Source organism: Spea bombifrons, chromosome 5 (assembly GCF_027358695.1).
Source record: "Spea bombifrons isolate aSpeBom1 chromosome 5, aSpeBom1.2.pri, whole genome shotgun sequence".
Lineage (NCBI taxonomy): Eukaryota > Metazoa > Chordata > Amphibia > Anura > Pelobatidae > Spea > Spea bombifrons.
In genome coordinates, this window is record NC_071091.1 from 33,863,066 (window position 1) to 33,888,078 (window position 25,013).

The window sequence follows — 25,013 nt, forward strand, 5'->3', positions numbered from 1 at the left end:
TTATGTTCAGCAGCATCCCCTCTCAAGGACAGGCATATTTCACATACATAGGTGTTCATATAGACAAAACATGTGCCTAAAGCCCCCCTCCAAAAAAAAGGGAAGAGTCAGAAGTGTAGAAATATCAAGAAAAATGAATGGCCCCTGCCAAAACTAGGATAGATAATTAAAAGAGCAGAGAGGGACATACGGCAGGCTAAATAGGAGGAAACAGTTTCAAGGTATAATCAATTGCTTCAAATTATCGTATTGACTCAATTATAGGCCGCACCCTAAAAGTTTGGTGCTATTTTAAAGAAACATTTATTTTTGAAGAAAAAATACACATTAGTGGAATGGTAAAAAAAATATTTTACCTAATACAGAGGAATACATGTATTGTAACATTTTTGGTATCTATTATGCAGTTAGTCAGCATATCTTATATATATAGCCATTTTAAGGTCCCCCCATAATTCATAATGCACCTTACTTATAGATATTCCCCTCTGCCCCCTGATATGCCACTTACACCCTAGAAATGCCACTCTGTCCCTAGAAATGCCACCACCTCCAGACTTACCAATGCACCCCCAGACTCCCTCGTGTCTAGCCCCGGGGCTTCTATGACGGAGAAGCGCTGGCGAAAGTGGCGGTAGTGGAGGTTGTCTACGTGAATCGCCACAGCCGGTGAACGTCATGCGCGATGCGCGTAGACATCCTTCGCTGTGAGCACTTCCGCCGGGGCTTCTATGGGGGACCACAGAAGCCCAGGCAGAAGAGTTTGTCTACGCGCATCGCGCAGACGTCCACCGGCTGCCGGAGAGAAGGGTCCAGGTATCCTGCAGTGCTGCAGGGGATCTGGATCCTAACCCTGCCGCAGCAAATCTGAAGGAAAGAAAAAAAAAAAACACCCGCCCGGCACCCGAAACTGTATGTCCCGGGCGATACGAATTGTGCATCCCTGCGCTAAACCCCGAATATATGCCACCCCCCAAAGACTTAAAGTGTGGGGGGGGTGCGGCCTATATTCGGACAAATACGGTATTCGTCTATTGTGACCACTAAATACCAGCTTTTTTCTGCACCCTTTTATTAGGAGAGCGGGAAAATGCATCTGTAGTGCTTTACAAAGTGGAAACATTCTAGACATGTAATTTCAAAACCATAGGCGTCAATATGGAGTTGGCCCTCTTTGCAGCTATTACAGCCTTAGCTTATGGGACATATTTCAACAAGAATTTGGAATGAGTCTATGGGAATTTGTTTGCCAAAAGAGCATTTGAGAGGTCAGCCACTGGGACACAGTCAATGGACCAGGGCAGATCTAGCAGGGCAGTCATTTCACAAACTGACTTTGCAAAGGTGGGTTCCTATACAGTGCCATGTTTACAGTCACTGAGCTCTTCAAGATGACCCTTTTTTCAGTAAATACTTGTCTATGGAGATGGCATGCCTATGTGCTTGGTTTTATGCACCTGTTAGCAATGGATGTGGCTGATACACCTAATCTCGATAATTAGGTGGGGTATCCACATACTTTTGGTCATATGGTATATGAGAGGAGTAAATTCATGCTTTCATCCAATTTCCATGATTATTTCCTCCTCAGTTATTAGAATGCCCAAGAAAGGCATGTTCATTCCATGTATGCCGATATTAGCAAACCTGACTCTTTAAAGCCACAGGATATTTGTGAAAAATTACATCCATGGTCCCAAAACATACTATAGCATCCACATCTTTAAACTACATTTGGCTTTTTTGTGTATGGGTACTGCTCAGACGCTGAGAATCAGGGATAGATAGTGGTTGAGTATCATCAAAATGTACGTTGTAGTCCGGAATTTAATAATGCTTGAAATTTGAGTTGGGGCAACTACATATAATGCACAGCCAACTCAGCCCTTTCTGGAAGAGGTAGCTAGAATTTTGAATTCATATCTAAATGTTAAACTCTCCTGCTAACTCTCCAGCTATTGAAAATGTCCCATAATTTAGAATGCTCTCCGACACCCTAGCAAAGCTTTGCCCCAGTGTCATACTTTTTGGAACAGTTTAAACAATCCCCTTTATGAGACATTTCTCTTTTGCTAATTATTTAAACACTCTAAATTAGTTCAGTGTTTAAATTAAAAATATATTAACCAAAAATGATGTAGGTGAATTTAATTTTCCATGCCATTCACCTGGATAAGATTTATAGAGGATCTTTTTCCTTCCAACAACCTTTAGATCTAGGTATGGAGATGCACTTTTTCAGAAGTATAATGTCACCACAGCGTGTCAGGTTATGAAGTCCACTTTGATTAGATTTATGAGGTCTTCTGCAAGAAGATCTATTTTAATTTGGAAATTGGCTAGGGAATCAGTCATGAGATTATAGCAGTCATCTGATTTAATGATGTATACATCCTCTGCAACTCCTAAAAAGGCTAATTAATTAGAGCATCTGTAGTGTTAATAGTCTTATGGGTAAGATGATAACCGAAAGAATGACAATTTATCATAGAAGGGGTTCTCCTCTCATTGTTCCCTTGGTGAATAAATTCATATTTTGTAAAATTATTTAAAAGAAACCCATTCAACCCAGCCATATATCAGCATGTGATGTAGTCATATTTATATAACATAATAATCCAGTGCATGCATAAAATCCAAAACATGGGCAATTAGCTTTAAACTGTTTACATTAAAAACGTATATGTTCATTCATGTAGAAATTATGCAAATAATTTAAATCTTCCCATTTGTTATGACTGAGTAGTCGGTTTATCACAACCGCCTTCCTAATCGCTTCATTAATCTCTGCGATATTGATGGTCCTAACATGTTGCTACAGGAAGTGAATACATGATGCGACTCTACATAATACATTATCATGAAATGCAGTTTTAAGGTAATGTCTCGAAAGCTATGTTGTTGCTGTATATCCCATAATGTGATACTAAGAATGGCCTCAAAGCAGAACCACTAGTACCTTAAAAAGTGCACAACCAACTATTGTCTATTATATCAGGTAGCGAGAGTCACAATATCTAGGACAGAAGCATCTTCTTTAACTTAAAATTCTTCTTCAGACAAAAGGGTTTGGATTCAATTCAAAAGTGTAATTTGCAACAGTAGTAAAATTACCGCAGTAAAGCAATTCAATGACATGAGTAAACTGCAAACAACGACTGTACATTTAACGGTACAAATGCACAGGAAGCCCTATATTGACACAGTTAGAAACCCTTTAATGGGGTGTGTATGAGCAACTAAAATTAAAACATTTTTATACATTTTAACTGATAGATTGAATTAATGTATAATTATTTGGGGGCACAAATGGCACAGGCAGGTTGTTCAGGGTGCTGAGGTGGCACATGCAGGTTGTTCAGGGTCAGAGATGGCGAGGGAGGGATGGAACAGGGAGGTTGTTTAGGGGCCCAGATGTGGTACATAAAGATTGTTTAGAAAACAGAGATATCAGGCACAGAGATGGCACAGGCATACTGTTTAGGGGGCAGGAATTGCACAGGCAGGCTGTTTAGGGGTGGAAATGGCAGGGGTAGAGGTGGCACAGGCAGACTGTTTAGGGAGGCAGAGGTGACACAGGCAGGTTGTTTAGGGGATAGATTTCATGGAACAGATGGCACAGACATACAGTTTGGAGGCAAAAGGTGGCACTCTGTTACATGTTGCTTGTGAAGTTGGGGCAATTTTCTCACTGGGGCCCTGTGGTTTCTAGTTATGCCCCTGGTGTGGCTTGTGGGCAAATGAGTCGGATCACAAAATAAAATATATTGGGCTGGTGTCCAAATATTCCCTGACTGCATCTTGTGGCCAACTAAGAATGGGTGGAAGAAAGGGGTAAAAAAGAAAGTATGTTGTGACTGAGGAGTACTAAGATGGTTTTGAAGAGTGGTACTTGTCCATGGCTCTATTAGGTGTTAAGATACCCCTACATTAGAATTCAACTGCAGCTTGCTCAAAATTCCATCACCAAGCTACTTGCATCAACTTGCCCGTAACATATTCAAACTCTATACATCTCTGGTGCAATTAATTCACAATCTATAACGCAGTATGAAGAGGATGGTTCAAAAAAGGAACATCAGTTCTTTCTAGTCGATAGACTGAAAGGGTAAAACCAAGTAAAATCTATTATAGCTTAGATCTTGTTTGCATTTACAGTTCTGCTCACACCCTTGAAGAATTAGCAATATGTAAAGAAAACATGAGTGAGCAGACAAAACACATTTTTTTTTTATTTCTTATGGAATTTATATTCAACTCTAGGTTATAACAGAATGGCACAATCATAAAACAAAACATGACAACAAAGAAAACATGAAATGACCCCTGTTCAAAAGTCTGCATACCCTTAGTTCTTAATAGTGTGTATTGCCCCCTTTAGCATCAATGACAGCGTGCAGTCTTTTGAAATAGTTGTCTATGAGGCCTCACATTCTTGCAGGTGGTATAGCTGCCCATTTGTCATTGCAAAATGCCTCTAGGTCGTGCAAAGTCATTGGTCGTCTTGCATGAACCGCACGTTTGCAATCTCCCCACAGTGGCTCGATGATATTAAGGTGAGGAGACTGTGATGGCCACTCCAGAACCTTCATCCTGCAAATTGTCTGCCAGTATTTTTTGCTGCATTCATCTTGCGATCAATTTCCACAAGATTCCCTGTGCCTTTATAGCTCCCCCGCTGAAACATTGGTGAGCCACCACTATGCTTCACAGTGGGGATGGTATTCTTTTTTCGCTAAAGGCCTTGTTGACCTCTCTCCAAACATAGCAGTTATGGTTGTGACCATAAAGCTCTATTTTGGTATCGTCACTCCAAATTACAGTGTACCTGTATCTGTAATCATTATGATTTAAAATGGAGCCAAGAAACTATGTGATAATAAATGGCTTCATATGATCACTAGCCTTAAAAAAAGATCAGTCATATTTTAAAAATCAATGCCAACATTTGACAATTTCTGCCAGGGTATGCAAACTGCACAACTGTAACTGTAATAGGGACTACCCCTAGGTGTCTATGAATGGGTTATGGTAGTGGGGATGGTGGTCTTATTATGTCATGTATTGCAACGCTTGGAATTGCACATGAATTCTAAAAACAGCTTTGAAGAGAAGCCAGTGAATGTGCACACCGACAAACCGGCTACAGTGAGCCAGTTGACAGTCTAGCACAAAACAGGCAGGGTTGCTATCATTGCGTTAACACTTAGTATGGCTATATATGGCCAAGCTTCCTCAAAGGGCCACTGTATCCTAAACACTGGTGTACTCCCACCATCCCCATGTTAATTACCAGTATATTGTTTTACAGATTTGTAACATGGGCAACAAAAGGGAGCTGTAGTACTTATTTAAAATCTCCTTGGAGAAATGGATGCCAGGCTCTTTTAAACATTAGTCACCCTTGGGAAAAGCTTTTTTCATTTTAAACAAAGGCACTCTAGACAAAAATGAGTAGAGGCTCTTTTTTTAAAAATCATGGACAACATATCGATTAACATGATGAGTGGAGAGTGGGTCATGCCCAATCTCAGAATTGGGTCTGGGTCTAAATATTTCAAATGCAACCAAGAAAACAGGTGCTGAACGATGATTTTATCTTTCAGTAGCTGTATACAGACATGAATGGGTCAGCTGATCACCTGACAATCTACAAACATTTCAGCTAAAAATGCATCTCTCTTCTGAACCACAAGGCTAGTCATTCTGGCTGAAACCTCTGCTTCAACCTTGGAATTATATTACCTGAAATTATATTGCAATTTACACAATTTAACAAATATTTTGTCTGTGAATACAAATACTCACCCAGGTTTTTTAACTAAAAAAAGTAAAGCCTTATTGTTTATAGATTTACCTGAAGGTTTTTTTGGAGTATTTTTTCTTGAAAAATCATAAGGCATTTTGTGAAGTCAGTGAAATCTTGATCCGGTGTTTCTATAAATTCACATCCCTATGAAAATAACAATAAAAAATGCAAATTACACAAATGCAATTACTGCTTTCTGTAAGTGGAACACATTTACTGTACTATGACACATATTTATTTTACAACCAATTAATCTGTGGCTAGCAGAGAGCAAAAAGTAGTACAGAGAAGGAAAGATTGATGATACAAACTGTGAAATCTGTAATAACAGGTAGGTTCATGTCCTGGAGTAATCTTCCTTCTTCTTACCCCACCATAACAGAATAAATAATCAAGCAAATCTTGAGAACGGCATGTTAAGATGTCTACTCTCACGGTGTACACATAATGTTGCATTGTAATCCATATTGTGTCCGATGAGGGCTTAGGCTCTTTCTTTGCCACTGCCAAGAAGGATTTCAGGTACTTACAACATCCAGATCTACAGCGCTAAAGGCAGGACCGGTCCCACCATATGGGCGAACAAGAAGGCACAAGGGTCCCAGGCGAAAGGTGATCACCCAACAACATATATTATACTGTTTGATTGGATTATTTACAAGAAGGTAGTTGGAGCATCCAAATACACATCACCAAACCATCCACCTAGATCATTAGAGCATGCTTTATTCTATTTTGCAACTGAACAGTTTTACTTCTATATAAAATGTTCTTACTTTGAGGCAAGTCAACAAGTGGTTCCCTTAGTAGGTCACACGGTTTGCATTAGAAACGCTAATTTCTCCAAAGAGATAATTCAATCTGCCATGTTTATCCCACATCATTAACTTCTGAATCACAATTGATACATCGATTTAACTAAACAGGTTTAACCCACTTTAAACGTTTAAGTAATCTAGAAAACTATATTACTTTCCTTAAATGATGCCTTAAATGACCTCTTATGTATTATCCTGTGTTCAATTATTGTCATACTAGTGCAAATGAAATGTTTTACCAAGTTTGATGACCGAATCTCTTACAGGTTTTCTACAACCTCACTCACATAAAACTTCTATGTCAATTAATTGTTTGGAAGGGCTGTATTCACCCTCAAGTGACCCTAACTCGGGCGCCAGCTGATTTTCATTGGGACTGGGCTCAGGTTCTTAATGTAGGGAAACATCATATACTGTAGCTTCATACCCCCAACATTTTATGAATTTAGAATAAGAAAAATGAATTTTTTTACAAATTTTAATTTAACCATAATTTACAGTTTTCTATTCACATTGTCTATACAGTCTGAAGTCACTCCACTCCGCTCCACTCAGACTTGGAGAGACTACAAGCAGTATGAAGAGATCTAAGCAAAAGCACTTATGGACCCATCTAAGTGAGGGGTCTGGACAGGAGACTTGAGTACCCCTGCATTAAGGATTAGCACATGCCCATTTGGTGTTTAGTTATATAAACCCCTCCTTGAGAAAACTTGTTAAAAAAATATTTGAAGACCTTGAAAAATTGGGAAAAAATAAAAAAAACATAATATCTAAAAAAAATTCTGTAAGAATCAATTGTAGATATATACAAAATCCAATTTGTTGCAAAAATGAAAAATGATCACGGAGCCAATATCTAATATTTACCAAGGGTCATTCTGTATACATGTGTAAATATGTACCTAAAAGAGCAATATGAGCTGCAATAACATCTGATCATATGTATGGAAAAAATTGACTCCCTTTTGGGGATTACAAAATCTAGTTTCATACTTAATCAAAAGAGGATATGACAGTCAAGATAAAACTATGGGCTATCTTCCACAACAACTATCAGGTAAACATCTCAATTGTTATAACCTATGGGAATGCCAGAATTAGATTAAGGGTGGCAGTCTAAAATAACTATATAACAAAAGGATATTACTGCTAATGTCCACAGGGCAGAGCAGGTGTCCCTTATTCTACTAATTTTAAGTGATCTGAACATATAAGATACATCATGGAGACTTCAGAAACCAGAGTTCACTTTCCTTTAGAGGGACCACATCAGATGTGAACTCTCTACATCTAGGAGTAGTCTTATATAAAATGCGTTTACCAGGGGATAATTCAAAGATTATTTTCTGCACTGAAGATTATCTACAGTATAATGACATTCTCTTGGCTAGAAAGTGACGAAATTAGCAGTTTACGCAATAATGTACTCCATATTTACATTAAAGAAAAACAAGGGTGGTTGGAAAGATTTGGAGGAATGGAGCATTTAAAGAATATGATATGTCAAGCCACTTCAGTGTGGAATGACCACTGGCCAGCTGCCCAGCTGTTTTGTACAGAAAGCAACGTATGCCAGAAATACGCGTTCCTCTCCCTGAAGGCACAGAATAATTGAAAATGAAGATGCTTTGTGCTTAGGGACAAGGAGATTCCAAAGCCTGACCTGTCTCAGTATAGCAGGGAAGCAAAGCTTTCACAGCCAGATACGGAATAAAATAACCCCATGAAAGATAACGCTATTATTGTACAGTATATATGAGGGTATTAGCCCATAAAGTTATTATTGTTCTGTCCCCTTAATAAATGTCCCACACACACACCTTGCATGCATTTCTATTCAGTCTGCTTATCACTCTAGCACAGGGCTGTGCTTTCCCAGTAAGCTAGCTGCCAAGGGACTGGTCTGGAAGTCTCCTCCACATGTAAGTGGACTATAATCAATTATGTACTGTTAAAATAAACATAAAAAAACAACTTACAAGTCAATAGAGTCACCTAGGATGTGAGCTTTCAATGTTGCAGTGATGCAGCTATATCTGAACGCTTCTTGTAAACTTGGATTGTTGAGCAAAATAGGAAAATACCATCTAAGAATATGTCTGCTTCTTTGTAAACAAGGAGTCACTCTCAAAGTAGAATCGGGTCTAAAATCAGACAGTGAAGAGCAATTCCGAATAATTCTGAAAAACTGACCAGTAGGAATAGACTTTAAAAAGAGATCTAAAACAAGGTTTTTTTTTTAAAATAGTGTAGTAACCACTTAGAAATCTTTGTCTAGTGTGAGTATCTGTGTGTAATTTTTGAAGAAAAGATCAAAAGGTTAAACAATAAAGAAATTTTTTCACAGCCTGTGTTGCTCATATTTACCAAGGGTGCCAATATTAATGGAGGGCACTCCAGGAACCAGGGCTTTTTTATACCATCTATCGGTTTTGCACAGAGCAAATGACTCCTTCATTGTATATGGTGGACAGATCATACACGTCCTTTTTATCGGTATACCTAGGGGGTCAGAATTTCATGAACGCACTTGCTGTGCTGTGCTTTTGTTTAGACTATACCAATTGCTGGAGAAAACCTTTTCATTTTTTTCTTGCCCATGCCACAGTCTGGGGTGTCAAATAAATATAAAAACATAAATAACCCTGAGCTGGTATAATAATCTACCCATAGGTGGGAGTGTTTATTCTCAAAGGGCAAGAAGAGGTCATATACTACTTTGCCTAGTACTAAGGACACTGCATATCCGGGACTGCTCTTACACAGTTTATAGAACTTTACCCTATACCCCAACCACTTTCGAACCGAAGTCTGCCCTTGAAAAGTGACTCATCAATGCAGATTAAATCGGGCCTTGTTTAATAACCTCCACTATCATCAAATAAAACCGAATAAAAGGAAGCCTACATATTTAATTCAGTTCAGCAAATCTGTGTTGTGGATCTTGTGCTAAATGCGGTATGTGTTCTATATAGTAACACTGCATGGCTAATGAATTCTGGTCACAAAACTAAAATCAGAAACAATGTACAGCGAGAATAAATAATACTTTGTATAACATATACTTTGTACGTGCCTTAAGCTTTAAATTATTTAGTGAATAATTTATGTAATACACAAAACTCATGTAATACAGACATTTGAAAACTTCTGTTTAACATGGAACCATAAATTTAGATCTTGTCTACGACCACTTCTAGGGGACATTCACCTTATGAGATACAGGAATCAAATTAATGTTTAATGACCTCAAATCATCAGCACAGATACACATCAGATACCTTGTACCTAGACACTATTGCTGCTGAGATAATCATTTACAGCTGTCATCCAAGTGAAAATATATGTCTTCTATTATTATTATTTTCTTTTCCAATTCACCGTGCTCTTTGTTTTTTTCCTGCTCCTTGATCTCTTCAGGCTATGATGGTGTTGGAATTATCCACATAGTTTAACTACCACATTGCAAAAGTGCTGACAAGTCTCGACATTCATAAATTGTTTTCAATAAATTTATACACAGTTCCTCTCCTTTTCAATATTTATGTACATGAAATATGATTTACAAAATAAAGTGCGCAAATGTATATTGCCCACAGAGGAAGTGTTTTTCTCAAATGTTCATATTTACTATAAAAAAAGAAGAAGAAAAACAAAGTTTTACCTGATCTTTGTAAAATTCTTTAACCATTGGCTGTATTGAGTCAAAATCTCCGCTGATGTAATCAGGAATATATCTAGAAATAAAAAGATAAATTTTCTTATGGTTATGCATAAATTGTCATAATTACCTCTGATTATCTGTTATTTGTTTGTGTAGTTCAGTGTATTGTACACATACAAAAATTTATGATATATGACAGTTTCTTTAATATTAAAAAATACAAAGGAATTTGTCAAAATGTAAACTTAAGATGTAAAGACAGAAGTTATTCCTTATTTCATGATTACATAACATAGGGTGTGGGTGTACAAGGGTTAACAATACCAGCCCTTTGGTCACTCACTTAACCCCAAACACTCAACACATACCACACCAGACTAGTAATACGCTACCACCACCAAGTTATGTTTTAAGCTGACCTTATTTTATGGAGACTTCGGTAACGCCCAGTACTACATTGAACAAATAAAAAATGTATGAAACCCACTTTAAGTAAAAACAATTCAGTAATGTGATTCATTCTGGCTACTCGGACGGTAGAGTTCGGTTGGAGCACAGAGACAGAAACTGGATTAATATATAGTTTCAGCTGACGAATGTCACAGTGCTTATGTACAAAAAAATAAAATGAACAATGAAAACAATTTAGACACAGCGTATACAGTTTGTAAAAATAAAACAAGCAGAAACACAGAAAAACCTAACTATACAAAGCTTTTATAGATCATCTGCGGGAACCTCAATGTCCTTGTTGTGCTTGAGGGTTTTCAGTGATGTTCTAAATCCATAGAAAGTTCCAGGAGAGGTTCTCTGATTTTCAAAACAACAGTAAATGTTATCACTTAGTGAGATGTTCCACCCTTCCAGTGGAGATGTCCACAGAGAATATCCCAGGCCTAGCATTTAGTATCACACATATCAAACTGCATCTTAACATACATCTGTTAAGATGAACATATCCCAAGGTGTGCTCAAGATGACCCAAACCCGGCTTTGAAGACCCTAAGTTCCATATTATGGGGGAGTTACCACTAATGTTCACAAGGTGTTGGTCAGTCTGTGTGGCTTAAGAGGGTGAGCTGTTGGATGTAAAACACATCTGTTATCCTTTAAATCATTCACCATTTTAGTAGCCCTTCTCACCAGAATATATATAAAAAACTTCTAGAAACATGCTCTCCAGAACTGTACACACTACTCTAGGTGACCATATATATGCAAAAAGTAAAGGTTTCCTACACGTTCTGATACTAATACCTCCTGTTCTATAACTCAGCAACTAGTTTGCACTTCCTGGTGTCTTGCTTCATTGTCTGCCTAGCATCCTCAGAAACAGTTGCTCCTACATGCTTTTCCAGTCTTTGGATTTTTACATATCTTAAATTGATAATTAATTGAACTGTAGTTACCCGTTTCGAATGTCCCTTTATCAATTCCACAGGACACAAAAAAGATGGGAAGATTTCAAAAGTAATATACTTACAAAAATGATAGACAAACAAAAGAGAAAAACATCCAGTGAGAAAAGAAAGTCACACCTTCCCTATTATTTACTAGACTTGTAAACATCAAGCAAAATCAGTTTGAACAAAATTTTAATTTAGTTTTTGCCACATTTGTTTTCGGGTAACAAATTTAGTTTCCTGGCCGTTCAGCTCGGATTAAATTCAGGGGCATTTTTTTATTCAGAAGTTATGTTCGGGGGGTGTTCCCAAAGGTGGAGGTCCCTGATACCTTCTGAACTTACTTTTCACCTACAGCAGCATCATCTCAAGGTTAAGCAAGAGATCCACACTTGGTTTTGCACTGCAGGACTGTCATCACAAGCAACAGCAGCACTTCACCTATACTTACTATCCCTAAGTACAGTAAGGAAGGACTGAGCTGCAGCAGCAAAGGCAGAGCAGTGCACAGGCAAACAGACTGAACCCCCCCTCATATTAGAAACAAGAACTGATCCACCAGAGTAATGAAGGGGATTGAGGCACACAGCAGACCACAAGCAGACATACAGCCCCAGACCCCCCTCCATATTACAAAAACAACCAAGAATTGGGTAAGGAAGGGCATTGAGCGGCAGGGAGCAGGGCAGGGCAAGACAGGCACCAGCAGATGGACACATCAAGCCACAAGACCGACCCCCTATATTTGGGGAAAAAATAGAATTGATACATCAGAGTAAGGAAGGTGAGAGAGGAGCTGCAGTAGCAGTAGTAATAGGGCTTGGTCCTGGACAGGCAGGCACTGGCAGATGATAGGCACATGCAGCCCCTTGGAGCAGGACTGCTTTTCCCCAGTAAAATATATATTATAATGCTTGGTTTTGTCATCAGTATTTATCAAAAAAAGAATATGTGATATGATAGAAATATAATTTCAAATATTAACTTGTTTACAAATTAGAAGTTTAGCTGGTAGCATAAACGGACTGTCACACTATGCGCAAGCAGTAAAATGCCTAGTTTTGTCACCAATATTTATCAGTGAAGATAAATAATATATGATCGTCACCTAATTAGAGGTTTGGCTATTAGCATAAATAGGCAACTGTCTTAATTAAATAAACGCTACTCATGAACAGAGCAGTATTTAATAAGCAACTAGAACATACTGTGCGCCGGCACAGTTGAATATGTTATTTTCAATTCTGCCATTTGTAATCGGCAGTTTCATGGGGAAATCCGAATGCACCAGTCTAGTATTTATTTTCAGTTAAAGTCTTTTATGATAGTTTTCTTCCTAACATATGCTGCAGACACACAATATGATTTTTAATAATAATAATACAATTAATCTGTTATTTCGATATTTTTCTTACAGCAGATTCCTTTTCTTCAATTACCCAAGTAAATCAATACTCAAGCCAGGTTATCATCATTGCATTCAACATACTAACCACTTAAAATCGCTGACATTATTATTATTTTGTTTTCTCAAAAAGCGCAAGCTGCTCTGAGCATTATTTCTCAAAAGGAATATGTTGCTGGTCACAAACAGCTGACTGAAGTGCTAAACTAGCCTCTGATTTCAGTGGCAGAAAATTATACACTATGATCACTAACTAATTAGGATGAATTGTTAGATAAACCAAATGCTCTGATTACTCTATCCAAATGAACAATGTCTTCATTTTATCTTATTGTGATATCTTTTATATAACATAAAGACCACAGCAATCAAGAAACGTACAAAAAAAGTATGGACGATGCGGAATCTGGGAAATGCTGTGCCGGACAAATTCTTATTCATCATATGAAAAATTAAACGTGAATGACTCACGGAAACTAGGCAACAATCAATATTGTCTGGAGAGAATGGTGTACTTCTATTTCATTTCATCACCACTTTATAGACTTCATTTTCTAACAAACAAGTTGAAAAGTAAAACTTTAAAAAGCCTACATTAGAGAGCCAGTAAAGTCTTTATATCCTCGTTTATATTTTTGGAAAACAAGGTTTATCTGTTAAGATACATCTAATTTTCTGTACTTTTCTGACAGCAGGTTGTAGATGGAACTGAGGATGTTTACATGTATTTCATGTGATAAGCAAAGAAGGAAGACAACTGAAGAGGACCATACAGGCCATCTGGCACAGAGCAATATCAGTCTGTTTGCGGCAGATCAGGTGCTGGAGGGTGCAACCACCAGCCATAATATCTGTCATATTCAGTCACTGGGTGTGCTTTTGTCAATAGGTAGCAGCTGGCGTTAAAGTGCCAGGACCACCTTCTCACCCTCAGTCCGGCCCTGCAACTGAGTAATATTGTCCACTAATATTGTAGCACTAGAGTTTCTCCGAAGCAGGTCCCAAGGCTCTCTATCATTTTGGTCCACAACTGTTATCACACATATTGTGTTGGAAAAGTACACTCTTGCAAAAAAGTAAAAATGTTAGATTTTAAGTTTCAACAGCTTTAATTTTTACCATGCATACTTCAAAAACTTCTACCTACTAATTAAAGCTAACTTGATCTTTTTAAGGATAGAGTCTATTTAATTATTTCAAAATCAAGTTTCAAAATCAAGTTCAAGTATCGGCAAAGAGTTATCAACACAGGATTTATATCATTCATATTATTAATATTACCGGATCACATTTTGTGTTTTACAATTAAGGTCTTCTATTGCGCTATAATAGATGAACAAAGCTTATGCACAAACCACTGCAAAAAGACCTTTGTGCATACAATATCAGCCACAATAACCATAAAACTAATTAAACAAATAAACAAAATTTAAAAAATAAACACATCTACACAAGTACCACTGGGGATAATTTTAGAATTAAGGCAAAAGCTGGGAGGATTAAGAAGAAACTGGTAATTGCTATGGATGGAAAAATACTGTCTGGGGAGCTTCAATTAAATGACAACAAGCCATACGTTTAATTAGAAAGTGGAACATTTCAAAATCTACAGCGTTTACATAAATAAAACGTAATCCTTATTAACCTGCAGAGAACATGATGGCAAACCACCAACATTCTGTAGAATGCATTCATTTTCTCTCTTCACATTGCCAGTTGGGAGCTATTAACAGTAATGTGTATACATACTAAACACCATGGAGCAAAAAAGGATTCCTATTTTAACCCACTCAGTTCAATATACACAGAAATGAAAATCTCAACATACACCGTTTATGTTACCTTGGTGTAAGGGAGAATTATAGTCTTTTCGATATTGCAAGGCAATAGATCTAGGCAAAAACTGCATATTTTTAATACACAGTATGAAAATATTTTTCATGCAATATTTCTAAAATAAAAACAAATCTCTCAATTGTATAGGCTATCCTCCAGCTGACCATCCTAAAGTCACCCCATTCTCTGTTCATCCAGTCTACCACCATCTATGTACAGAGGGAATCCAGGTCCTTAACAGTTTCTCAAGAAATACTATTGGCATGACTGCAGGTACTGTGTCAGAAGGGAGACTAGGTGTAGAGACATGTGTTCTTGCATGGGGATGGGAAATTCAGGGGTACTTGATTGTAAACGGTTGTCTGCTTTAGTTTTGTTTTGGGGACACCATTTACAGAAACTGGCAGACAGACAGGAGATTGGGAACTGGCTGAAGGAAACAAGATCATACATGGTGGAGACCAGAGCGTGGTACAAAAGGATAAGGCATGGGATATTCCAAGTGCTGGCTTGGTAAACAGGAGAAGAGTTAAGGTCAGAGCTGGGTCAATATCCCAAATCAGACCAAAATAAGGTACCAATGTATGCAAAAGCAAAACAAACATAAAAGCCAAGCAAAGAATCAGGATTCACTTGAAAACAAGTACAGGAACACAGTACATGATCAATGCTCCAGCAAAGGAAGCTGGGAGGAACACTGGTACATAAAGGCCATGAACGTTGAATGCTGTCTTTTAGGAGACTGCCAAGGAGTCAATGGGAAGGCTCTTATGCCAATTGTTGGTGAGGCTATATGGGGCAGTAGACAGTATGTGAGTAAGTTCAGTACTCTTTTAAAAGTCTTCTAAAATCTTGAGGTAACAATGAAAAAAGGCTTTATTTTTTTGTATGATACATAAACAGGAAGGAAAAAATTATGAGTATAATTTTCTGTTTTACACTTGGAAATTGAGGATTATATTAATTTTGCCGCCCTTTCACATTTCTATGGAACCTATATTTATTCTCCTCTTGTCTCTTCATGAGTTAACTTCAATGAAATGCTTCCATATGCAGAGCGTGAAAAGAGGGACAATCACAGTAAGCGCTTATTTTTACACTTGTAGCCTTGTATTTAAGTGTATAAACAAACCATTGCCCCATTTAATTAAACTGAAGACAAATGTTAAGATGTTGAAAAGCTACACGTTGGCTAGTTTGTTTACGCCGACAAGTACCCAGCACTTTAAATGGACATAAACTTAATCACTGCATCCAGCCGCTTGTACTACTGTTAACAGAATCATCTGAGAACAAACATAAAAACTGTTTGTAGAAGATTGATGTTCACATTACCCATGACATGTGTGGGAGAAGGACATGCAAAACAAGTCAGTGCCAATGTAGATACTTAATGGTGAAGAATCTTTAGTTTAAGAATGGCCAGGCATTTTTTTTTACATTTAGTCAGTTTCTGTATTGAATACAAACTGAATAAAAAACATTTCTTCTTTCTCATATAGTGTACCCACACAAAGTATATATTGGGGGGGGAGTGCCGTACAAGAAGGGCTTTCTTCAAATTCAATTTTTTCAATTATACCATCTAATTTATGATAAAAAATAAAATATGATGAAAACTTGAAATAAAAGCACTTTTTCTCACTTTAATTTGAAAAACCTTTCACTCATCTACAAAAGCTAATGAAAAAACTGCTAAATAGATTCTACTATTTGTCGTGAGTTTAGAAAACCATTTATTTCCAAATCTGGTTATTTGGTACATCTTTGAAGCTGGCCACTTCAATTTACCCCGTCAAACCATATACTATTGAATAATAGACATCCCAAAGGTATTTCGAATGCTGGCATTTTAACACTTTCCATGTACAAATTCTACCACTGGCCTTTGCTAAAGTTTGAGGTGGTAATATTTTTTATATTTTTTTCACACAGGTATGAATTTATAGTTCCTGGTATAAGTTACTGTCAAACAGCACCCCAACATGTGTTCAGCAACATCTATTGAGTACAGTGGTAGCACGCATTCATGGGTTTTTCTGGTTGTTTAGGAGGTAAAATGCCACATTTGGGAAGTGTCCATTTTTCAAGTTGGAACTTTGACATTTGTTAATTCTGCCCACATGTCCTAATTGGACCATCTTTGAAGACAACCAATTCAATTTATCCCATCAAACCTTATATTTATAAAAACTACACACCCCAAGGTATTTCAAATGCTGGCCTTTGTAAAAGTTTGGGGTAGTCATTTTTTGTGTGTTTTTTTCCGACACATTGTTTTCCCTTGGTACATGTCACTGTAAAACAACCTAATATGCGTTCAGCAGCATCCCTTGAGTACAGTGATACCGCCCATGCATGGGTTTGTTGGGTTGTTTGTGGGCTAAAAGGCCAGATTTGGGGGTGCACTTTTTTGCGCTTCATTTTGACATCTGGTCAGTCTGCGCCTATGCCTTATTAGGGCAAACCTGGCAAATTCAATTTGCCCCTTCAAACCATATATTTTTAAACTAACACCTTGGATATTTGCAATGCTAGTGTTTAACTCTTTCCATAGATTTTTGGAAAGATACAGTGCTAACTTTTTTTTAAATTTAATTTTTACATTTTGTTGGACCTAGATGGTTCCTCAGATTGTGACATCACTGCATAATTGTTTTTGAATGTTGCCAAATTTTTATTTATTTTTTGAACTATTTTGTTCCATTTGTTTACATTTTTTTATATTTTAGTAAAGACATTGTGATTAGAAAGAGCTCTCAGGAGGGTCTAGAGAGACTCTCTTAGAAACTTATCTCCTCTCTCTGGAGCAGTCACAGTGCGTCCTGGGGTGGGTTTAAGCTTTCACTTAGGACAGAGGTGCCAAATCAAATGCTAAAAGACCACAAACCCAATATTTCTTATGATCATCCAGCCATTTTATATAGCTACCCATTGAGTAAGAAGTAATATAACAAGTTAAGGTATATCATTACAAGGCCATCTGGTCACATTTATAAAAGCGGATGAAATGAAAAAAAAAAACACAAGGCTCCAGATTTTCTGAACAGTACTGTATCATATGCCATATCCTTCATGTCTTCCCATTCATTATTATTTAATTACATCATAATACATTTCCTTCTGTTTTAATTAACCTTTCAGAAGAAGTTAGTGACCTTGGGCGCCAATGATGGAGCTAATGATATTAGCCTGTCAGGAAACTTCATCTTGTATAGATATTTAATGAAGTCAAAAAAGGTATTCAGGTACTGAAATGGAAGGCACGATCCATTTTAATTTATTAACTCTGTAAATACTGTATTGGTAAAAAAAAGGTTTAAAACAAGGTGGTGGTGGCTATTCCTTGGTGCTCCAGCTAATGTGGGCTACAATTCTTGTTATGCGCATTTAGTCATAAGGTTAGCTATCACTACACTTAAAAAGTGTTAAAAAGGATTAAAAGTGTGGAATAAGTGTGTGGCATAAATTGTGTCATTCCTGTCTTAACTTCCTGATCTCATGATCTGCATGATTATTCCTCCCCTTTAAGGTATGCTTCATATATTGTTAATTTGCAGACAGCCTCTACAAGTACGATAGAGCAAGAAGAGAACCTCACAACCAGAAATTGATTGCTGCTGACTTTGCCACTTTTTGCCATGAATCTTAGCCTCCCTGAGATAAAACAATTTTTTTACTGTATATCTCTCAAACAAGCCCGTTTGAAAACAGCAAAAAGCACAATGTATAGATAGTTTAGATAGAGGCAATGGTTGTCACTAACGGTGGTTCAGGCTGTGGATCCACGCTGCAGTACCAGGAAAGGCGCCCCCAAGCGGTGATGACGAGCAGAGCAGGAACAACCAGATGGTACTAGGAGCTCGCAATCGGATAGTCGGGGTCACGAGCAGAGGTCAGGTCAGGCAGCAAACAACGGATAGCCGGGGTCAGGAGCAGAGGTCAGGACAGGCAGCAAACAACGGATAGTCGGGGTCACGAGCAGAGGTCAGGGCAGGCAGCAAACAACGGATAGTCAGGTTCAAGCAAAGGTCAGGCAACGAAAAGGCAAATAAGGTTCAGGAACGCTAGTGTAGGCAATAAAGGCACTATCACAGGCAAGAGGTACATGCAGACTGAAGGTTTAAATAGTCCTCTTGCTCAGGATCCTCCTACCCCCTAAATTAGGGGGAGGAGGAAAAAAGATAAATACCCCTTTAAGACGCGGCATGAATATTCATGAGATAGCTCTCATGCTGCTGAGACGCGCGCCCCGTCTAACTACAGATCACCACACGGTGGCGCGCGTCTAACGGCCAGACGGACCACATCGCGTCTTCCCGCGAGCAGGGGGCTGAACGTGCGGGCTGCGTCTCGGCTCCCCTGCTCGTGGCAACGCCGGGACCGCAGGTAAGGTAACAATGGTATCCCTTTAACACAGGGGTCTTACACGTACATCTATCTCAGAAAACAAAATCTGCATTTTCTAAAAACATTCAAAGTGACATTATCTGATGTGCTAGTATAGTTTGTTAAGGTTGACATAGCAAATGTTCTTTACGTTCTTTTAAATGGCATAATTACTCTAAACCATTTTTCACACAGTTTTTCTTTGAACACAGAAAATGCATTATGGTTGACTTTTCCACATTTGTAATGTAAAATACATACAGTGTCAGAGAAATTCTTAATGTTAGCAGCTAAGACCTCTTGTAGAGGAAATTATATATATTTTACATTTTAAGATATAAGTAGGACAAGAAGTTCCATTTCAAATTGGAAACAAATCTTTTTTTAGCACATGTCAAATAAATACAAAGAACGCAGAAAGCCTAAAAATTGTTATCATCAATAAAGTCCACACATTATTTTCTTGGCATCTAAAGTTACAAAGATATATAAAATGATACAATATTTCACCATGCTTTTCAAAGCCTATTTTCAAAGAAAATTCCTATACAAATTGATAAATGATAAATTGAATAAAATCCACTATCTGACAAACACTCTGGTAGTAAATTATGTGTCGATAAGCGAAAAAGAAAATTAAAGTGACACCCCAGACACTTCAATGCATTTTATAGCCGAGATCCCTTTAAATGTGAATCGTGCCCCTCTTGCAAATACGTAGGAGGAATCTAGATTTTGCAATTTTCTAACAAATATAATTATTCATAACCATTTACTCATGGAAAATCCAGTCTCATCACTTCAAATGGAAGTGACTAGATTGAAAAAACACAGATGTAGTCCATATATACCGTTAAGTGACAGCAGTGTTGTATTAGTTGATGGCTTTAAAGGCTAGAATGGCAGGAAGACATAGTACTAATGGCCAGTGTGTTAATGTAACGACTTTGAAATGTGAAGAATGATTTTATGTTTTAGATTTAAAAAATGATTTCTAATTTTAATTATTGAAATGTTCCACCAATCTGTGTATGACCCCCTCCACTGCCCTTAGACTATTATCTATCAGAGACGCTGAAACTATTTGGGTCATGTCAAATGAACCTACATTGTCTAGGACTAAACATGCAAAACATAACAAATAAGAGATGAATATTTCTAAAAACTCATGACATCCTTTTGTTTAGGCAAGCATTTAATTAATGATGCCTGGGGAACCCTTGGGGTGCACAACCTATGTAGCACCACACACCACTGCGGGAACTGCGCAGATTGTTGGGCATGTTGTGACCATCTTATCACTATATACTGCAAGAGCGACATCCCCTCTGCTCCTATGTTGAATGCATGTGCTGGTGTCATGATACATGCATCATATGGGTCTACACATAAATTAGAAAAAGCTGCTACATTTGTTAGGTCAACAGCATAAATGCATTAATTTGTCTGTAATGATTGAGTGGTAAATTTGTATGAGTATCCTTGCTTCCGAACATGTGTGTGATTTTAGTGTGCTTTTTTGTGAGTGTGCTTTGTCTGTATTTTTAATATCTAAAAAATAACATTTCTTGTCCCTCTATTCGTCTAGCACAACAATGTCTCTACATTACGTTAACTAAGTAGACGCTTCTAAATAAAAAAATGGCCATACCTCCCCTTCCAGGTGACCAGATATGAGAGATATTTATTAAAAAAATAGCAATAAGGATATGTTTATTTTCCGAATATAAAAAGTGTCAATACTTTTGAAAGAGATTTTGAAGTTGACATCATCTGTACGACGGCAAACTTCAGTGTATTGTAAGAGGAATGAGTGAGCCATGTTCCCAATATCCTCATTGATATCAAACATAAGCATATGAATCAATTTGTTTTTAATGTTCATTTGTTCATAATGGAATAATAGAAAGAGTCAGGAGTGGCTTGTGAATAATATGTTTAGTTCATGTACTACCTATTTTTAGGATAGCACAAATTAGCTGTTATTTTCACAGCCGCACAAATTATTTTTTGTGACAATAGTATACAAGAAGTGAAAAAATACATTATTTAAAATAACAAAATATGATTTTTATCCAATTTCAGCTTCATTTTCTGGTTAATCCTGTCCTTACTTTTCATTCTGTTTATTCAATATCCAGAACAGAATTAATTAAAGAGTCCTCTATTACATATTATTGTTATTATTTAAATAATGTACTTTTGGGTTGAAATGTTGGAGGCTAGTAATAAAAATGTGTTATTCTTTCTGATTCTGAGGAATTGTACGTAAGTATCCAACAACTGGCCTTGCATGCCCTTGTGGTAGATGGCTATGGACAATTGCATAATGTTCGTCGACAAACTTTTTCAGGCTACTACAAAAGTGTGATAATACATACAAGCTGGGCAGCATGGGGCCATTTTAATTAAGCGTTGCTCAAAGCTCAAGTGAACTCAATGTAGACTGATAGTAGCAGGATGATTAAAATAAGCTTTTATCAACAGGGTCTCTATTTTTGTTATAATCATTTTTTCCTTCTAAAATGTTATATATAAAGGCTCATTTTCAACATTCCTATGTATCTGTCTTTGTAATATTACTATTTGCCCTAAAACAAATTTAATATGTTCTATCTACAAAACAAAAAATTATTATTTCCAATTTCAAAGGTTAATAAGGCTAAGTTTTGTATTGCAAATTATCACTTCTGCTCACCAAATGCCTCTGTCCATTTCTGCTCCCCCAATCTCTCTGTTTTCTAGGATCTTAGACTTTATGAGGATATAAAAGTACTCTACAACTATACAAATCACAATAATTAATCTAGAAAAGGAGAAATATGTGTTATATATTTAAAATATTGGACTAATTTATTGGCTGAAACGAGGAGGTGCTTGCTGAGGTAGTTGAGGATGGCTGGGCTTGAGGATATTTCTAAAGTTTTCTATATTAGTAAAAGCATATTGGAGGCATATCACTTTTTCATTTCCAATTGGATAGCTCAGGTGGAATGGTATGATTTGTTGTAGACATTGTTGTGCTGCATGTTAGTTTCCAGTTATAGTGGTGTGGCTACCAATTTTATCTCATTATTGCTCATATTTTACGTGTCAGCAGCAGTATCTTCATCTTGAAGAAACCTGCTATATTTTCTAACGGTTGGATGGTTGATGTTGACGAAGGATGGCAGTTGCACTTGCTGTCGTACTGCTGATAATTTTTAAGTTTAACACAATGAACTTAAACCTTATGAATGTCAAGAGACAAAAGGTCGAGGGCCCACAATTTTGCTTTTCTTTTTGATTGTCTATGTTTGTGTGCCATAATAGTAGTAGTAGCAGCCTACACTAGCAGCAGGTGTATAGACACAAACTGTATGAACTAACAAATATACTTTCAAATCACTTGAAAGTACCTACAAAGTAAAGTGGTTGCTGAAGCAAAATAAAAACAATTATTATATAGAACGGAGTCTCGACATTTGCATAGAAAAATAACTGTCAATTATGTCAACGAGTCAACTCAGCTATCAAGTGCATATGATGGCTGCAGCATACCATTAAGGTTTTGTATAAGCATACAGATCATTTTATAGCATTAATATGACATGAATAAATAATAAAATTATAAAGCACTGCAATTAAAAATACTAGGGAAATACATGTTTATACTTACTTGTCTTGCTCTCCTACTGTGCTCACAAACAGGCGATTTGCACCTCCATCTGCACAGGCTTTTAAGACAGCTAAAGGGAAAATAAAATAATAAAACATTAGATGGTAAATGGTATAGGATGAGTATGGTATTTACAGTTGGGCTGAACAATGGAAAATACTGAGTAGTGATAAAGACAAGGCTCATTACAAAATAGTGAAACATTAATATTGAAAAAGAATGAATGGTGGAGCTGAGAGACATTCCAGGGAAAACAGAATGGACAGGTAGATTTTGGAAGATCTTCACAAAACAAAAGAGATGCATGAGGTATAATAGGATAAATATATCTATGAATTTCTTAGCAAACAGCTAATTGGTACATTTGGTCTCCAGATAGATTACATTTATTTATATGGTGCCATTAGATTCTGTAGGGCTGTTACAATAGAGTCAGTAAAATAACTAATAATCACACACATTAACAAATTGAGAAGAAAGCAGGTGAAACAGTAGGAACGGACTGCTTGGATGGGAATGAGTTGATCGAGTTAGGATGGCCTGTAGAGGTTGTTGGTCATTCAGATGGCTTGATTAGGAGGATGGCTGAGAGCATTAGGCAGAAAGGTTGTACGCTTCTCGAAAAAATAGGGTTTCTGGGAGATTATGAGGGAGAAAAGTCTTGATAGAACAAGGAAAGGAATTCTAGAGAACAGCACGCGTGAAATCCTAGATGCAGGCGTAGGAAGAGGTAGTGGCGGTAGAAGATGTTCGGGATAAAGGAGAGGGCAGAGTCAAGTGTGACACCAAGGCAGTGAACTTGGTCAGTTGGTTGGATGGTGCCGTTGTCAACAGTAATAGAGATGTCAGTAGTTGTGGACGGAGGGGAATGCAGGATAACCATAAGCTCACTCTTTGAGATGTTAAACTTTAGGTAATAAAATGCCATCCATGATGCAATTCCAGAAAGACAGTAAGTGAAGCGGGTTAGAAGAAATGTAGGGGGAAGAGGAGATATAGATCAGGGTGTCATCTGCTTATATATTGGAAGCAAAAGGAAGATATGAGTTGCCCAAGTAAAGAGGTACAGACGGAGAATAGTTGAGGTCCAACAACCCTGAGGAACCCCAACAGATAGCAGTAGGGGAGAGGAACAAGTACCAGTTAAGGAGACACTAAAGGTGCAGTCAGAGAGAGGTAGGATTTGAGCCAGGAAAAAGCTGTGTCGGGGTGAAATAAGGTGATTGCATATAGAATGCAAGTGTTTCATTCACATCTTATCTTAACAATTGTAATTAAACTAGACAAGAGGGCACCCGAGTTATCCTTTTGAAATCCGCAGGGTATGGAGACAGGCAGGATAGAGACATAGCAGAAGAAAACAAAGGATTAAGCAGAAGATGAGGGGTTCAGACTGTACCAGATGAAGTATTCAAATAAGCATACCAGGGGAAAACAAAGGGTTAAGAAAGGAGGGGTTCATGGTGTACCAGATGAAGTGTTCAAATAAGCATACTAGAGGGAAAAAGGGTTAAGCAGGAAATTAGGGGTTCATGGTGTACCAGATGAAGTGTTCAAATAAGCATACCTGCAAGTGAGGAAGATATGGTTGAAATTAAGTATTACTAGATGAGTAATTTGAGGAAAGCATGAAGACGAGGGAAGGGTGGATGAATGGATAACACAGTGTAATGCCTATCTCTCTACTTATGAAGAGTCCACTTGGCATGAGGCCACTGCAGCTACAATTCCAAGCAGTCCAGCTGTCATATACCCTTAAACCTTGGCCATGTATTTTGTCCATACCTGGGAACTCTCCGGGTGCCCGCTCCCCGACCATTTTTCCTTTAAATGGAGGTGTTTCCCGCTGCGGTCAGCGAGAACTTCCCCGACGTCAGTGGACCACCCGCCGACATAAGCGGGACCGCCCACCGACGTCAGTGTGCAGTCCTGGCCGGGTCCCGCAAGGGAAGGCTCCGGGTAGCTGGAGCCCAGAAGTTCCCAGGTATGATTATGTCTATCCTATCACAGGGAAGCAGAGGGTTAAAA

The 25,013-nt window shown here is 37.7% G+C and overlaps 1 protein-coding gene across 1 annotated transcript in view; it reads right to left on the reverse strand.

Annotated features, from left to right (window-relative positions):
- The window catches only part of TPK1 (thiamin pyrophosphokinase 1), a 186,980-nt gene that overhangs the window by 102,434 nt on the left and 59,533 nt on the right, over positions 1 to 25,013 (reverse strand). The window contains exons 4-6 of the mRNA XM_053466015.1: positions 22,986 to 23,055; positions 10,295 to 10,367; positions 5,858 to 5,953 (exon numbers count right to left, since the gene is read on the reverse strand). Coding sequence (XP_053321990.1) covers positions 5,858 to 5,953; positions 10,295 to 10,367; positions 22,986 to 23,055 — 239 coding nt within the window. The remainder of the gene's footprint in view (positions 1 to 5,857; positions 5,954 to 10,294; positions 10,368 to 22,985; positions 23,056 to 25,013) is intronic.